This window comes from Oncorhynchus mykiss, unplaced genomic scaffold, assembly GCF_013265735.2.
Source record: "Oncorhynchus mykiss isolate Arlee unplaced genomic scaffold, USDA_OmykA_1.1 un_scaffold_240, whole genome shotgun sequence".
Lineage (NCBI taxonomy): Eukaryota > Metazoa > Chordata > Actinopteri > Salmoniformes > Salmonidae > Oncorhynchus > Oncorhynchus mykiss.
In genome coordinates, this window is record NW_023493704.1 from 100,195 (window position 1) to 117,670 (window position 17,476).

Below are 17,476 nucleotides of genomic sequence, written 5' to 3' on the forward strand. Positions count from 1 at the left end.
ATTCAACTGGACACTTTACATTCAACTGGACACTTTACATTACTTTACATTCAACTGGACACTTTACATTCAACTTGACACTTCACATTACTTCACATTCAACTGGACACTTTACATTACTTTACATTCAACTGGACACTTTACATTCAACTGGACACTTTACATTACTTTACATTCAACTGGACACTTTACATTCAACTGAACACTTAACATTACTTTACATTAAACTGGACACTTTACATTCAACTGGACACTTTTACATGACATTACATTCAACTGGACACTTTACATTCAACTGGACACTTTACATTCAACAGGACCCTTTACATCACTTTACATTCAACTGGACACTTTACATTCAACTGGACACTTTACATGACTTTACATTCAACTGGACACTTTACATTACATTACTTTACATTCAACTGGACACTTTACATTACTTTACATTCAACTGGACACTTTACATTACTTTACATTCAACTGGACACTTTACATTTCATTCAATTGGACCCTTTACATTCAACTGGACCCTTTACATCACTTTACATTCAACTGGACACTTTACATTCAACTGGACACATTACATTACATTACATTCAACTGGACACTATATTACTTAACATTCAACAGGACACTTTACATTCAACTGGACACTATACATTACTTTACATTCAACTGGACACTTTACATTCAACTGGACACTTTACATTACTTTACATTCAACTGGACACTTTACATTCAACTGGACACTTTACATTACTTTACATTCAACTGGACACTTTACATTCAACTGGACACTTTTACATGACATTACATTCAACTGGACACTTTACATTCAACTGGACACTTTACATTCAACTGGACCCTTTACATCACTTTACATTCAACTGGACACTTTACATTCAACTGGACCCTTTACATTACTTTGCATTCAACTGGACACTTTACATTCAACTGGACCCTTTTTACATGACATTACATTCAACTGGACACTTTACATTACTTTACATTCAACTGGACACTTTACATTACATTCAATTGGACCCTTTACATTCAACTGGACCCTTTACATCACTTTACATTCAACTGGACACTTTACATTCAACTGGACACATTACATTACATTACATTCAACTGGACACTATATTACTTAACATTCAACAGGACACTTTACATTCAACTGGACACTTTACATTACTTTACATTCAACTGGACATGTTACATTCAACTGGACCCTTTACATTACTTTACATTCAACTGGACACTTTACATTCAACTGGACCCTTTTACATGACATTACATTCAACTGGACACTTTACATTACTTTACATTCAACTGGACACTTTACATTCAACTGGACCCTTTTACATGACATTACATTCAACTGGACACTTTACACTACATTCAACTGGACACTTTACATTACTTTACATTCAACTGGACACTTTACATTCAACTGGACCCTTTTACATGACATTACATTCAACTGGACACTTTACATTCAACTGGACACTTTACATAACTTTACATTAAACTGGACCCTTTACATTCAACTGGAAACTGTACATTACTTTACATTCAACTGGACACTTTACATTCAACTGGAAACTGTACATTACTTTACATTCAACTGGACACTTTACATTCAACTGGAAACTGTACATTACTTTACATTCAACTGGACACTTTACATTCAACTGGACACTTTACATTACTTTACATTCGACTGGACACTTTACATTACTTTACATTCAACTGGACACTTTACATTCAACTGGACACTTTACATTACTTTACATTCAACTGGACACTTTTACATGACATTACATTCAACTGGACACTTTACATTCAACTGGACACTTTACATTTAACTGGACCCTTTACATCACTTTACATTCAACTGGACACTTTACATTCAACTGGACACTTTACATTCAACTGGACCCTTTACATCACTTTACATTCAACTGGACACTTTACATTCAACTGGACCCTTTACATTACTTTACATTCAACTGGACACTTTACATTCAACTGGACCCTTTTTACATGACATTACATTCAACTGGACACTTTACATTACTTTACATTCAACTGGACACTTTACATTACATTCAATTGGACCCTTTACATTCAACTGGACCCTTTACATCACTTTACATTCAACTGGACACTTTACATTCAACTGGACACATTACATTACATTACATTCAACTGGACACTATATTACTTAACATTCAACAGGACACTTTACATTCAACTGGACACTTTACATTACTTTACATTCAACTGGACACGTTACATTCAACTGGACCCTTTACATTACTTTACATTCAACTGGACACTTTACATTCAACTGGACCCTTTTACATGACATTACATTCAACTGGACACTTTACATTACTTTACATTCAACTGGACACTTTACATTCAACTGGACCCTTTTACATGACATTACATTCAACTGGACACTTTACACTACATTCAACTGTACACTTTACATTCAACTGGACACTTTACATAACTTTACATTAAACTGGACCCTTTACATCACTTTAGATTCAACTGGACGCTTTACATAACTTTACATTCAACTGGACACGTTACATTCAACTGGAAACTGTACATTACTTTACATTCAACTGGACACTTTACATTCAACTGGACACTTTACATTACTTCACATTCGACTGGACACTTTACATTACTTTACATTAAACTGGACCCTTTACATCACTTTAGATTCAACTGGACGCTTTACATAACTTTACATTCAACTGGACACGTTACATTCAACTGGAAACTGTACATTACTTTACATTCAACTGGACACTTTACATTCAACTGGACACTTTACATTACTTCACATTCGACTGGACACTTTACATTACTTTACATTCAACTGGACACTTTACATTCAACTGGACACTTTACATTACTTTACATTCAACTGGACACTTTTACATGACATTACATTCAACTGGACACTTTACATTCAACTGGACACTTTACATTTAACTGGACCCTTTACATCACTTTACATTCAACTGGACACTTTACATTCAACTGGACACTTTACTTTCAACTGGACACTTTACATTCAACTTGACCCTTTTACATGACATAACATTCAACTGGACACTTTTACATGACATTACATTCAACTGGACACTTTACATTCAACTGGACACTTTACATTCAACTGGACACTTTACATTACTTTACATTCAACTGGACACTTTACATTCTACTTGACACTTCACATTACTTCACATTCAACTGGACACTTTACATTACTTTACATTCAACTAGACACTTTACATTAAACTGGACACTTAACATTACTTCACATTCAACTGGACACTTTACATCACTTTACATTCAACTGGACACTTTACATTCAACTGGACACTTTACATTACTTTACATTCAACTGGACACTTTACATTCAACTGGACACTTAACATTACTTTACATTCAACTGGACACTTTACATTCAACTGGACACTTTTACATTACATTACATTCAACTGGACACTTTACATTCAACTGGACACTTTACATTCAACTGGACCCTTTACATTCCTTTACATTCAACTGGACACTTTACATTCAACTGGACCCTTTTACATGACATTACATTCAACTGGACACTTTACATTACTTTACATTCAACTGGACACTTTACATTCAACTGGACCCTTTTACATGACATTACATTCAACTGGACACTTTACATTCAACTGGACCCTTTACATTACTTTACATTCAACTGGACACTTTACATTCAACTGGACCCTTTAACATGACATTACATTCAACTGGACACTTTACACTACATTCAACTGTACACTTTACATTCAACTGGACACTTTACATCACTTTACATTAAACTGGACCCTTTACATCACTTTACATTCAACTGGACACTTCACATTACTTTACATTCAACTGGACACTTTACATTCAACTGGACACTTTACATTACTTTACATTCAACTGGACACTTTACATTCAACTGGACACTTTACATTACTTTACATTCGACTGGACACTTTAGATTACTTTACATTCAACTGGACACTTTACATTCTACTGGACACTTTACATTACTTTACATTCAACTGGACACTTTTACATGACATTACATTCAACTGGACACTTTACATTCAACTGGACACTTTACATTCAACTGGACCCTTTACATCACTTTACATTCAACTGGACACTTTACATTCAACTGGACCCTTTACATTACTTTACATTCAACTGGACACTTTACATTCAACTTGACCCTTTTACATGACATAACATTCAACTGGACACTTTTACATGACATTACATTCAACTGGACACTTTACATTCAACTGGACACTTTACATTCAACTGGACCCTTTACATCACTTTACATTCAACTGGACACTTTACATTCAACTGGACACTTTACATTCAACTGGACCCTTTACATCACTTTACATTCAACTGGACACTTTACATTCAACTGGACCCTTTACATTACTTTACATTCAACTGGACACTTTACATTCAACTGGACACTTTACATTCAGCTGGACACTTTACATTACTTTACATTCAACTGGACACTTTACATTACATTCAATTGGACCCTTTACATTCAACTGGACCCTTTACATCACTTTACATTCAGCTGGACACTTTACATTCAACTGGACACATTACATTCAACTGGACACTATATTACTTAACATTCAACAGGACACTTTACATTCAACTGGACACTTTACATTACTTTACATTCAACTGGACACTTCACATTCAACTGGACACTTTACATTACTTTACATTCAACTGGACACTTTACATTCTACTTGACACTTCACATTACTTCACATTCAACTGGACACTTTACATTACTTTACATTCAACTAGACACTTTACATTCAACTGGACACTTAACATTACTTTACATTCAACTGGACACTTTACATTCAACTGGACACTTTACATTACTTTACATTCAACTTGACACTTTACATTCAACTGGACACTTTTACATTACATTACATTCAACTGGACACTTTACATTCAACTGGACACTTTACATTCAACTGGACCCTTTACATTACTTTACATTCAACTGGACACTTTACATTCAACTGGACCCTTTACATTACTTTACATTCAACTGGACACTTTACATTTAACTGGACCCTTTACATTACTTTACATTCAACTGGACACTTTACATTCAACTGGACCCTTTTACATGACATTACATTCAACTGAACACTTTACATTACTTTACATTCAACTGGACACTTTACATTCAACTGGACACTTTACATAACTTTACATTAAACTGGACCCTTTACATCACTTTAGATTCAACTGGACGCTTTACATAACTTTACATTCAACTGGACACTTTACATTCAACTGGAAACTGTACATTACTTTAAATTCAACTGGACACTTTACATTCAACTGGACACTTTACATAACTTTACATTCGACTGGACACTTTACATTACTTTACATTCAACTGGACACTTTACATTCAACTGGACACTTTACATTACTTTACATTCAACTGGACACTTTTGCATGACATTACATTGAACTGGACACTTTACATTCAACTGGACACTTTACATTTAACTGGACCCTTTACATCACTTTACATTCAACTGGACACTTTACATTCAACTGGACACTTTACTTTCAACTGGACACTTTACATTCAACTTGACCCTTTTACATGACATAACATTCAACTGGACACTTTTACATGACATTACATTCAACTGGACACTTTACATTCAACTGGACACTTTACATTCAACTGGACACTTTACATTACTTTACATTCAACTGGACACTTTACACTCTACTTGACACTTCACATTACTTCACATTCAACTGGACACTTTACATTACTTTACATTCAACTAGACACTTTACATTAAACTGGACACTTAACATTACTTCACATTCAACTGGACACTTTACATCACTTTACATTCAACTGGACACTTTACATTCAACTGGACACTTTACATTACTTTACATTCAACTGGACACTTTACATTCAACTGGACACTTAACATTACTTTACATTCAACTGGACACTTTACATTCAACTGGACACTTTTACATTACATTACATTCAACTGGACACTTTACATTCAACTGGACACTTTACATTCAACTGGACCCTTTACATTCCTTTACATTCAACTGGACACTTTACATTCAACTGGACCCTTTTACATGACATTACATTCAACTGGACACTTTACATTACTTTACATTCAACTGGACACTTTACATTCAACTGGACCCTTTTACATGACATTACATTCAACTGGACACTTTACATTCAACTGGACCCTTTACATTGCTTTACATTCAACTGGACACTTTACATTCAACTGGACCCTTTAACATGACATTACATTCAACTGGACACTTTACACTACATTCAACTGTACACTTTACATTCAACTGGACACTTTACATCACTTTACATTAAACTGGACCCTTTACATCACTTTACATTCAACTGGACACTTAACATTACTTTACATTCAACTGGACACTTTACATTCAACTGGACACTTTACATTACTTTACATTCAACTGGACACTTTACATTCAACTGGACACTTTACATTACTTTACATTCGACTGGACACTTTAGATTACTTTACATTCAACTGGACACTTTACATTCTACTGGACACTTTACATTACTTTACATTCAACTGGACACTTTTACATGACATTACATTCAACTGGACACTTTACATTCAACTGGACACTTTACATTCAACTGGACCCTTTACATCACTTTACATTCAACTGGACACTTTACATTCAACTGGACCCTTTACATTACTTTACATTCAACTGGACACTTTACATTCAACTTGACCCTTTTACATGACATAACATTCAACTGGACACTTTTACATGACATTACATTCAACTGGACACTTTACATTCAACTGGACACTTTACATTCAACTTGACCCTTTACATCACTTTACATTCAACTGGACACTTTACATTCAACTGGACACTTTACATTCAACTGGACCCTTTACATCACTTTACATTCAACTGGACACTTTACATTCAACTGGACCCTTTACATTACTTTACATTCAACTGGACACTTTACATTCAACTGGACACTTTACATTCAGCTGGACACTTTACATTACTTTACATTCAACTGGACACTTTACATTACATTCAATTGGACCCTTTACATTCAACTGGACCCTTTACATCACTTTACATTCAGCTGGACACTTTACATTCAACTGGACACATTACATTCAACTGGACACTATATTACTTAACATTCAACAGGACACTTTACATTCAACTGGACACTTTACATTCTACTTGACACTTCACATTACTTCACATTCAACTGGACACTTTACATTACTTTACATTCAACTAGACACTTTACATTCAACTGGACACTTAACATTACTTTACATTCAACTGGACACTTTACATTCAACTGGACACTTTACATTACTTTACATTCAACTTGACACTTTACATTCTACTGGACACTTTTACATTACATTACATTCAACTGGACACTTTACATTCAACTGGACACTTTACATTCAACTGGACCCTTTACATTACTTTACATTCAACTGGACACTTTACATTCAACTGGACCCTTTACATTACTTTACATTCAACTGGACACTTTACATTTAACTGGACCCTTTACATTACTTTACATTCAACTGGACACTTTACATTCAACTGGACCCTTTTACATGACATTACATTCAACTGGACACTTTACATTACTTTACATTCAACTGGACACTTTACATTCAACTTGACACTTCACATTACTTCACATTCAACTGGACACTTTACATTACTTTACATTCAACTGGACACTTTACATTCAACTTGACACTTCACATTACTTCACATTCAACTGGACACTTTACATTACTTTACATTCAACTGGACACTTTACATTCAACTGGACACTTTACATTACTTTACATTCAACTGGACACTTTCCATTCAACTGGACACTTTACATTACTTTACATTCAACTGGACACTTTACATTCAACTGGACACTTTACATTACTTTACATTCAACTGGACACTTTCCATTCAACTGGACACTTTACATTACTTTACATTCAACTGGACACTTTACATTCAACTGAACACTTTACATTCAACTGGACACTTTACATTACTTTACATTCAACTGGACACTTTACATTCAACTGGACACTTTCCATTCAACTGGACACTTTACATTACTTTACATTCAACTGGACACTTTACATTCAACTGGACACTTTACATAACTTTACATTCAACTGGACACTTTACATTCAACTGGACACTTTACATCACTTTACATTCAACTGGACCCTTTACATTACTTTACATTCAACTGGACCCTTTACATTACTTTACATTCAACTGGACACTTTACATTACTTTACATTCAACGGGACACTTTACATAACTTTACATTCAACTGGACCCTTTACATCACTTTACATTCAACTGGACACTTTACATTACTTTACATTCAACTGGACCCTTTACATTACTTTACATTCAACTGGACCCTTTACATTACTTTACATTCAACTGGACACTTTACATTACTTTACATTCAACTGGACCCTTTACATTACTTTACATTCAACTGGACACTTTACATTACTTTACATTCAACTGGACCCTTTACATCACTTTACATTCAACTGGACCCTTTACAGCTCTGATCTCTCTGACTCGTTCCTGTCCCCTCCTCTCTTCCAGGTGTGATCTCAGGCAGCTCTGACTCGTTCTTGTCCCCTCCTCTCTTCCAGGTGTGATCTCAGGCAGCTCTGACTCGTTCTTGTCCCCTCCTCTCTTCCAGGTGTGATCTCAGGCAGCCCTCCAGTGGTGGTGAATGGGCAGAAAGCCTTTCCCTTCGGCCCGGGTCAGAGCTCCAATGGGCACCAGCCCTCGCCCATCAACGCCCATTCCTCCCCCCTCTCATCCCCCCTGTTCACTGACGCTGGCTACGTCCGCACGGATGACGAGGACGAGGTTCGGAGGAAGGTTTGTCTTTCAGGGAGGGAGGGTGGGAGAGAGTGAAGGAGAGATTGGAGGAGGGGGGAGGACATGTCCCCATACTCTTGAGAGAGCGATCCAGCCCAGAGGACAGTACTGTTCTACTTTGTTAGAACTGTGCTATCCTACTTTACCAGGCTAGGGAGAGTCTGTAAGGAGCTGTGTTATCCCACTTTACCAGGCTAGGGAGAGTCTGTAAGGAGCTGTGTTATCCCACTTTACCAGGCTAGGGAGAGTCTGTAAGGAACTGTTTTATCCCACTTTACCAGGCTAGGGAGAGTATGTAAGGAACTGTGTTATCCCACTTTATCAGGCTAGGGAGAGTCTGTAAGGAACTGTGTTATCCCACTTTCCCAGGCTAGGGAGAGTCTGTAAGGAGCTGTGTTATCCCACTTTACCAGGCTAGTGAGAGTCTGTAAGGAGCTGTGTTATCCCACTTTACCAGGCTAAGGAGAGTCTGTAAGGAACTGTGTTATCCCACTTTACCAGGCTAGGGAGGGTCTGTAAGGAACTGTGTTATCCCACTTTACCAGGCTAGGGAGAGTCTGTAAGGAACTGTGTTATCCCACTTTACCAGGCTAGGGAGAGTCTGTAAGGAGCTGTGTTATCCCACTTTACCAGGCTAGGGAGAGTCTGTAAGGAACTGTGTTATCCCACTTTACCAGGCTAGGGAGAGTCTGTAAGGAACTGTGTTATCCCACTTTACCAGGCTAGTGACAGTCTGTAAGGAGCTGTGTTATCCCACTTTACCAGGCTAGTGAGAGTCTGTAAGGAGCTGTGTTATCCCACTTTACCAGGCTAAGGAGAGTCTGTAAGGAACTGTGTTATCCCACTTTACCAGGCTAGGGAGAGTCTGTAAGGAGCTGTGTTATCCCACTTTACCAGGCTAGTGAGAGTCTGTAAGGAACTGTGTTATTCCACTTTACCAGGCTAGGGAGAGTCTGTAAGGAACTGTGTTATCCCACTTTACCAGGCTAGGGAGAGTCTGTAAGGAACTGTGTTATCCCACTTTACCAGGCTAGTGAGAGTCTGTAAGGAACTGTGTTATCCCACTTTACCAGGCTAGTGAGAGTCTGTAAGGAACTGTGTTATCCCACTTTACCAGGCTAGATCTCATCAAGATCTGTTGCCTACATCTAATAGTTCTACTCATCACTTATTATTATTATTATTACAAATGGAAGATTACCACTTCTCACAATGGTGCTCATGTCGTAAAGTTAGATCAAAGCTGACTCGATGTCTGTCCAGATCACATTTCGCCAGACAAAGACTTATGATGAGTTAGGATGTTACATAACTGATCCGAACATAATAGCATATTATAGTAGGCCTGTAACGTCGCCATTACACCCAAACCTCCTCATTTCTATTGAGATTTGAGGATGGTTAGCTGAAGCAGGATATATGCTTTGACTGAAACAAAACACAAGAAAGACTAATAGTTTAACGCCATTTGCTCTAATCCGCCTAACTTGGTGTTTGAGGGTATTAATGTTGTGTTGGACATTTTCTCCCTCTTTCTTCCAGAAGTGTCCGACTGACAAGGCCTACTTCATCGCCAAGGAGCTTCTCACCACAGAGAGAACCTTTCAGAAGGACCTGGCAGTTATAACCGTGGTAAGATGAATTATAACTCTGGGAGAACTAGTTATAACCATGGTAAGACTAGTTATAACCATGGTAAGACTAGTTATAACCATGGTAAGACTAGTTATAACCGTGGTAAGATTAATTATAACTCTGGGAGAACTAGTTATAACCATGGTAAGACTAGTTATAACCATGGTAAGATTAATTATAACTCTGGGAGAACTAGTTATAACCATGGTAAGACTAGTTATAACTCTGGGAGAACTAGTTATAACTCTGGGAGAACTAGTTATAACCATGGTAAGACTAGTTATAACCATGGTAAGACTAGTTATAACCGTGGTAAGATGAATTATAACTCTGGGAGAACTAGTTATAACCATGGTAAGACTAGTTATAACCATGGTAAGATGAATTATAACTCTGGGAGAACTAGTTATAACCATGGTAAGACTAGTTATAACCGTGGTAAGACTAGTTATAACCGTGGTAAGATGAATTATAACTCTGGGAGAACTAGTTATAACCATGGTAAGACTAGTTATAACCGTGGTAAGATTAATTATAACTCTGGGAGAACTAGTTATAACCATGGTAAGACTAGTTATAACCGTGGTAAGATGAATTATAACTCTGGGAGAACTAGTTATAACCATGGTAAGACTAGTTATAACCATGATACGATGAATTATAACTCTGGGAGAACTAGTTATAACCATGGTAAGATTAATTATAACTCTGGGAGAACTAGTTATAACTCTGGGAGAACTAGTTATAACCATGGTAAGACTAGTTATAACCGTGGTAAGATGAGTTATAACTCTGGGAGAACTAGTTATAACCATGGTAAGACTAGTTATAACCATGGTAAGACTAGTTATAACCGTGGTAAGATGAATTATAACTCTGGGAGAACTAGTTATAACCATGGTAAGACTAGTTATAACCATGATAAGACTAGTTATAACCATGGTAAGACTAGTTATAACCGTGGTAAGATTAATTATAACACTGGGAAAACTAGTTATAACCATGGTAAGACTAGTTACAACCGTGGTAAGAGTAGTTATAAACGTGGCACGGCTAGTTATAACCGTGGCACGACTAGTTATAAACGTGGCACGGCTAGTTATAACCGTGGCACGACTAGTTATAACCGTGGCACGACTAGTTATAACCGTGGCACGACTAGTTATAACCGTGGCACGACTAGTTATAACCGTGGCACGACTAGTTATAACCGTGGCACGACTAGTTATAACCGTGGCACGGCTAGTTTTAACCCCGGTAAGACTAGCTATAACCCCGGTAAGACTAGTAATAACTGTGTAAGACTAGCAATAACCGTGGTAAGACTATAAGACTAGTTATATCCATGGTAAGACTAGCAATACGTGGTAAGACTAGTAGTAACCGTGGTAAGACTAGTAGTAACCGTGGTAAGACTAGTAGTAACCGCGGTAAGACTAGTAGTAACCGCGGTAAGACTAGTAGTAACTGCGGTAAGACTAGTAGTAACCGTGGTAAGACTAGTAGTAACCGTGGTAAGACTAGTAGTGACCGTGGTAAGACTAGGTGTAACCGTGGTAAGACTAGGTGTAACCGTGGTAAGACTAGTAGTAACCGTGGTAAGACTAGGTGTAACCGTGGTAAGACTAGTAGTAACCGTGGTAAGACTAGGTGTAACCGTGGTAAGACTAGTAGTAACCGTGGTAAGACTAGTAGTAACCGATAAGACTAGGTGTAACTGGTAAGACTAGTAGTAATAAGTGGTAAGTCTAGTAGTAATAAGTGGTAAGTCTAGTAGTGACCGTGGTAAGACTAGGTGTAACCGTGGTAAGACTAGGTGTAACCGTGGTAAGACTAGGTGTAACCGTGGTAAGACTACGTGTAACCATGGTAAGACTAGGTGTAACCATGGTAAGACTAGTAGTAATAAGTGGTAAGACTAGTAGTAACCATGGTAAGACTAGTAGTAACCATGGTAAGACTAGCAGTAACCATGGTAAGACTAGTAGTAATAAGTGGTAAGACTAGTAGTAACCGATAAGACTAGGTGTAACCATGGTATGACTAGTAGTAACTGGTAAGACTAGTAGTAATAAGTGGTAAGTCTAGTAGTGACCGTGGTAAGACTAGGTGTAACCGTGGTAAGACTAGGTGTAACCGTGGTAAGACTAGGTGTAACCGTGGTAAGACTAGGTGTAACCGTGGTAAGACTAGGTGTAACCATGGTAAGACTAGGTGTAACCATGGTAAGACTAGTAGTAATAAGTGGTAAGACTAGTAGTAATAAGTGGTAAGACTAGTAGTAATAAGTGGTAAGACTAGTAGTAACCATGGTAAGACTAGTAGTAACCGATAAGACTAGGTGTAACCATGGTATGACTAGTAGTAACTGGTAAGACTAGTAGTAATAAGTGGTAAGACTAGTAGTAACCATGGTAAAACTAGTAATAACTGTCGTAAGACTAGTAGTAACAATGATAGACTAGTGATAACAATGGTTAGACTAGTAATAATGGTTAGCCTAGTAATAACAATGATAGACTAGTGATAACAATGGTTAGACTAGTAATAATGGTTAGCCTAGTAATAAATCAAATCAAATCAAATGTATTTATATAGCCCTTCGTACATCAGCTGATATCTCAAAGTGCTGTACAGAAACCCAGCCTAAAACCCCAAACAGCAAGCAATGCAGATGTAGAAGCACGGTGGCTAGGAAAAACTCCCTAGAAAGGCCAAAACCTAGGAAGAAACCTAGAGAGGAACCAGGCTATGTGGGGTGGCCAGTCCTCTTCTGCCTGTGCCGGGTGGAGATTATAACAGAACATGGCCAAGATGTTCAAATGTTCATAAATGACCAGCATGGTCCAATAATAATAAGGCAGAACAGTTGAAACTGGAGCAGCAGCACGGCCAGGTGGACTGGGGACAGCAAGGAGTCATCATGTTAGGTAGTCCTGGGGCATGGTCCTAGGGCTCAGGTCCTCCGAGAGAGAGAAAGAAAGAGAGAAGGAGAGAATTAGAGAAAGCACACTTACATTCACACAGGACACCGAATAGGACAGGAGAAGTACTCCAGATATAACAAACTGACCCTAGCCCCCCGACACATAAACTACTGCAGCATAAATACTGGAGGCTAACAATGATAGACTAGTAATAACAATGGTTAGACTAGTAATAACAATGATAGACTAGTAATAACAATGGTAGACTAGTAATAATGGTTAGCCTAGTAATAACAATGATAGACTAGTAATAACAATGGTAGACTAGTAATAATGGTTAGCCTAGTAATAACAATGACAGACTAGTAATAACAATGGTTAGACTAGTAATAATGGTTAGACTAGTAATAACAATGATAGCCTAGTGATAACAATGATAGACTAGTAATAATGGTTAGCCTAGTAATAACAATGGTTAGACTAGTAATAATGGTTAGCCTAGTAATAACAATGATAGACTAGTGATAACAATAGTTAGACTAGTAATAACAATGATAGACTAGTAATAATGGTTAGCCTAGTAATAACAATGGTTAGACTAGTAATAATGGTTAGCCTAGTAATAACAATGATAGACTAGTAATAACAATGATAGACTAGTAATAACAATGGTTCGCCTAGTAATAACAATGATAGACTAGTGATAATAATGGTTAGACTAGTAATAATGGTTAGCCTAGTAATAACAATGATATACTAGTAATAACAATGGTAGACTAGTGATAACAATGGTGAGACTAGTAATAATGGTTAGACTAGTAATGGTTAGACTAGTAATAACAATGATAGACTAGTAATAACCCCCCCAGCTACACTTAAACCCCCCCAGCTACACTACCTATACAGCTGGTTAAACCCCCCCAGCTACACTACCTATACAGCTGGTTAGACCTCCCCAGCTACACTACCTATACAGCTGGTTAAAAAAAAACACAGCTATACAGCTGGTTAGACCCCCCCAGCTACACTACCTATACAGCTGGTTAAAAACCCCCGCAGCTACACTAGCTATACAGCTGGTTAGACCCCCCCAGCTACACTACCTATACAGCTGGTTAAAAAACCCCGCAGCTACACTACCTATACAGCTGGTTAGACCCCCCCAGCTACACTACCTATACAGCTAGTTAGACCCCCCCCAGCTACACTACCTATACAGCTGGTTAGACCCCCCCCCCCCCCCAGCTACACTACCTATACAGCTAGTTAGACCCCCCAGCTACACTATCTATACAGCTGGTTAGACCCCCCCCCCCGATACACTACCTATACAGCTGGTCTTCTGTAGGCCCCCCCAGCCACACTACCTATACAGCTGGTGTCCTGTAGACCCCCCAGCTACACTACCTATACAGCTAGTTAGACCCCCCCAGCTCCACTACCACAACTGGCTGTGTTGTGTCTCAGTGGTTCCAGGCTGTGCTGGGTAAAGAGGTAGTCTAACAGCTGTGTTGTCCCAGTGGTTCCAGACTGTGTTGTGTCCCAGTGGTTCCAGGCTGTGCTGGGTAAAGAGGTAGTCTAACAGCTGTGTTGTGTCCCAGTGGTTCCAGGCTGTGCTGGGTAAAGAGGTAGTCTAACAGCTGTGTTGTGTCCCAGTGGTTCCAGGCTGTGCTGGGTAAAGAGGTAGTCTAACAGCTGTGTTGTGTCCCAGTGGTTCCAGGCTGTGCTGGGTAAAGAGGTAGTCTAACAGCTGTGTTGTCCCAGTGGTTCCAGACTGTGCTGGGTAAAGAGGTAGTCTAACAGCTGTGTTGTGTCCCAGTGGTTCCAGGCTGTGCTGGGTAAAGAGGTAGTCTAACAGCTGTGTTGTGTCCCAGTGGTTCCAGGCTGTGTTGTGTCCCAGTGGTTCCAGGCTGTGCTGGGTAAAGAGGTAGTCTAACAGCTGTGTTGTGTCCCAGTGGTTCCAGGCTGTGCTGGGTAAAGAGGTAGTCTAACAGCTGTGTTGTCTCAGTGGTTCCAGGCTGTGCTGGGTAAAGAGGTAGTCTAACAGCTGTGTTGTCTCAGTGGTTTCAGGCTGTGCTGGGTAAAGAGGTAGTCTAACAGCTGTGTTGTGTCCCAGTGGTTCCAGGCTGTGTTGTGTCCCAGTGGTTCCAGGCTGTGCTGGGTAAAGAGGTAGTCTAACAGCTGTGTTGTGTCCCAGTGGTTCCAGGCTGTGTTGTGTCCCAGTGGTTCCAGGCTGTGTTGTTTCCCAGTGGTTCCAGGCTGTGTTGTGTCCCGGTGGTTCCAGGCTGTGTTGTGTCTCAGAGGTTCCAGACTGTGCTGGGTAAAGAGGTAGTCTAACAGCTGTGTTGTCTCAGTGGTTCCAGGCTGTGCTGAGTAAAGAGGTAGTCTAACAGCTGTGTTGTCGCAGTGGTTCCAGGCTGTGTTGTGTCCCAGTGGTTCCAGGCTGTGCTGGGTAAAGAGGTAGTCTAACAGCTGTGTTGTCCCAGTGGTTCCAGGCTGTGCTGAGTAAAGAGGTAGTCTAACAGCTGTGTTGTCTCAGTGGTTCCAGGCTGTGCTGGGTAAAGAGGAAGTCTAACAGCTGTGTTGTCCCAGTGGTTCCAGACTGTGCTGGGTAAAGAGGTAGTCTAACAGCTGTGTTGTGTCTCAGTGGTTCCAGGCTGTGCTGGGTAAAGAGGTAGTCTAACAGCTGTGTTGTGTCTCAGTGGTTCCAGGCTGTGTTGTCCCAGTGGTTCCAGGCTGTGCTGGGTAAAGAGGTAGTCTAACAGCTGTGTTGTGTCCCAGTGGTTCCAGGCTGTGCTGGGTAAAGAGGTAGTCTAACAGCTGTGTTGTGTCCCAGTGGTTCCAGGCTGTCCTGGGTAAAGAGGTAGTCTAACAGCTGTGTGTTGTCTCAGTGGTTCCAGGCTGTGCTGGGTAAAGAGGACATCCTGCCAGACTCAGTGAGGACTCTGATCAACACCAACTATGATCCAGTCTATCAGTTACACCAGGCCTTCCTCAAGGAGGTGGAGCAGAGGCTGCAGCAATGGTGAGGAGTGGATGGGTGTGTGTGGGTGGGGGGATGTGTGTGTGTGTGTGTGTGTGTGTGTGTGTGTGGGTGGGGGGATGTGTGTGTGTGTGTGTGTTGTGGGTGTGTGTGGGTGTGTTGAGAGTGTGTGTGTGTGTGTGTGTACGTCCAGGTTTTCAGCACCACTCTTCAGTGAGTCACTACAGCAGCCGGTCATACAGGACTGATCATCATCAGAGACCCCTGGTGGCCGACCCATCAGACCCTGGTGGACGACCCATCAGACCCTGGTGGATGACCCATCAGAGACCCCTGGTGGACGACCCATCAGAGACCCCTGGTGGACGACCCATCAGAGACCCTGGTGGACGACCCATCAGAGACCCTGGTGGATGACCCATCAGAGACCCCAGTGGACGACCCATCAGACCCCGGTGGACGACCCATCAGACCCCGGTGGACGACCCATCAGAGACCCCGGTGGACGACCCATCAGACCCCGGTGGACAACCCATCAGACCCCGGTGGACGACCCATCAGACCCCGGTGGACGACCCATCAGACCCCGGTGGACGACCCATCAGACCCCGGTGTACGACCCATCAGACCCCAGTGTACGACCCATCAGAGACCCTGGTGGACGACCCATCAGACCCCCGGGTGTACGACCCATCAGAGACCCCCGGGTGGACGACCCATCAGAGACCCCCGGGTGGACGACCCATCAGAGACCCCCGGGTGGACGACACATCAGAGACCCCCGGGTGGACGACACATCAGAGACCCCCAGGTGGACGACACA

The 17,476-nt window shown here is 40.2% G+C and overlaps 1 protein-coding gene across 4 annotated transcripts in view; it reads left to right on the top strand.

Moving 5' to 3' along the window:
- Window positions 1-17,476, top strand: part of LOC110515620 (FERM, ARHGEF and pleckstrin domain-containing protein 1) — a 99,962-nt gene that overhangs the window by 58,287 nt on the left and 24,199 nt on the right. For all 4 annotated transcript variants that reach the window (XM_036973380.1, XM_036973379.1, XM_036973378.1 and 1 more), the window contains exons 14-16: window positions 8,924-9,108; window positions 10,651-10,740; window positions 16,562-16,695. In XM_036973380.1, coding sequence (XP_036829275.1) covers window positions 8,924-9,108; window positions 10,651-10,740; window positions 16,562-16,695 — 409 coding nt within the window. The remainder of the gene's footprint in view (window positions 1-8,923; window positions 9,109-10,650; window positions 10,741-16,561; window positions 16,696-17,476) is intronic.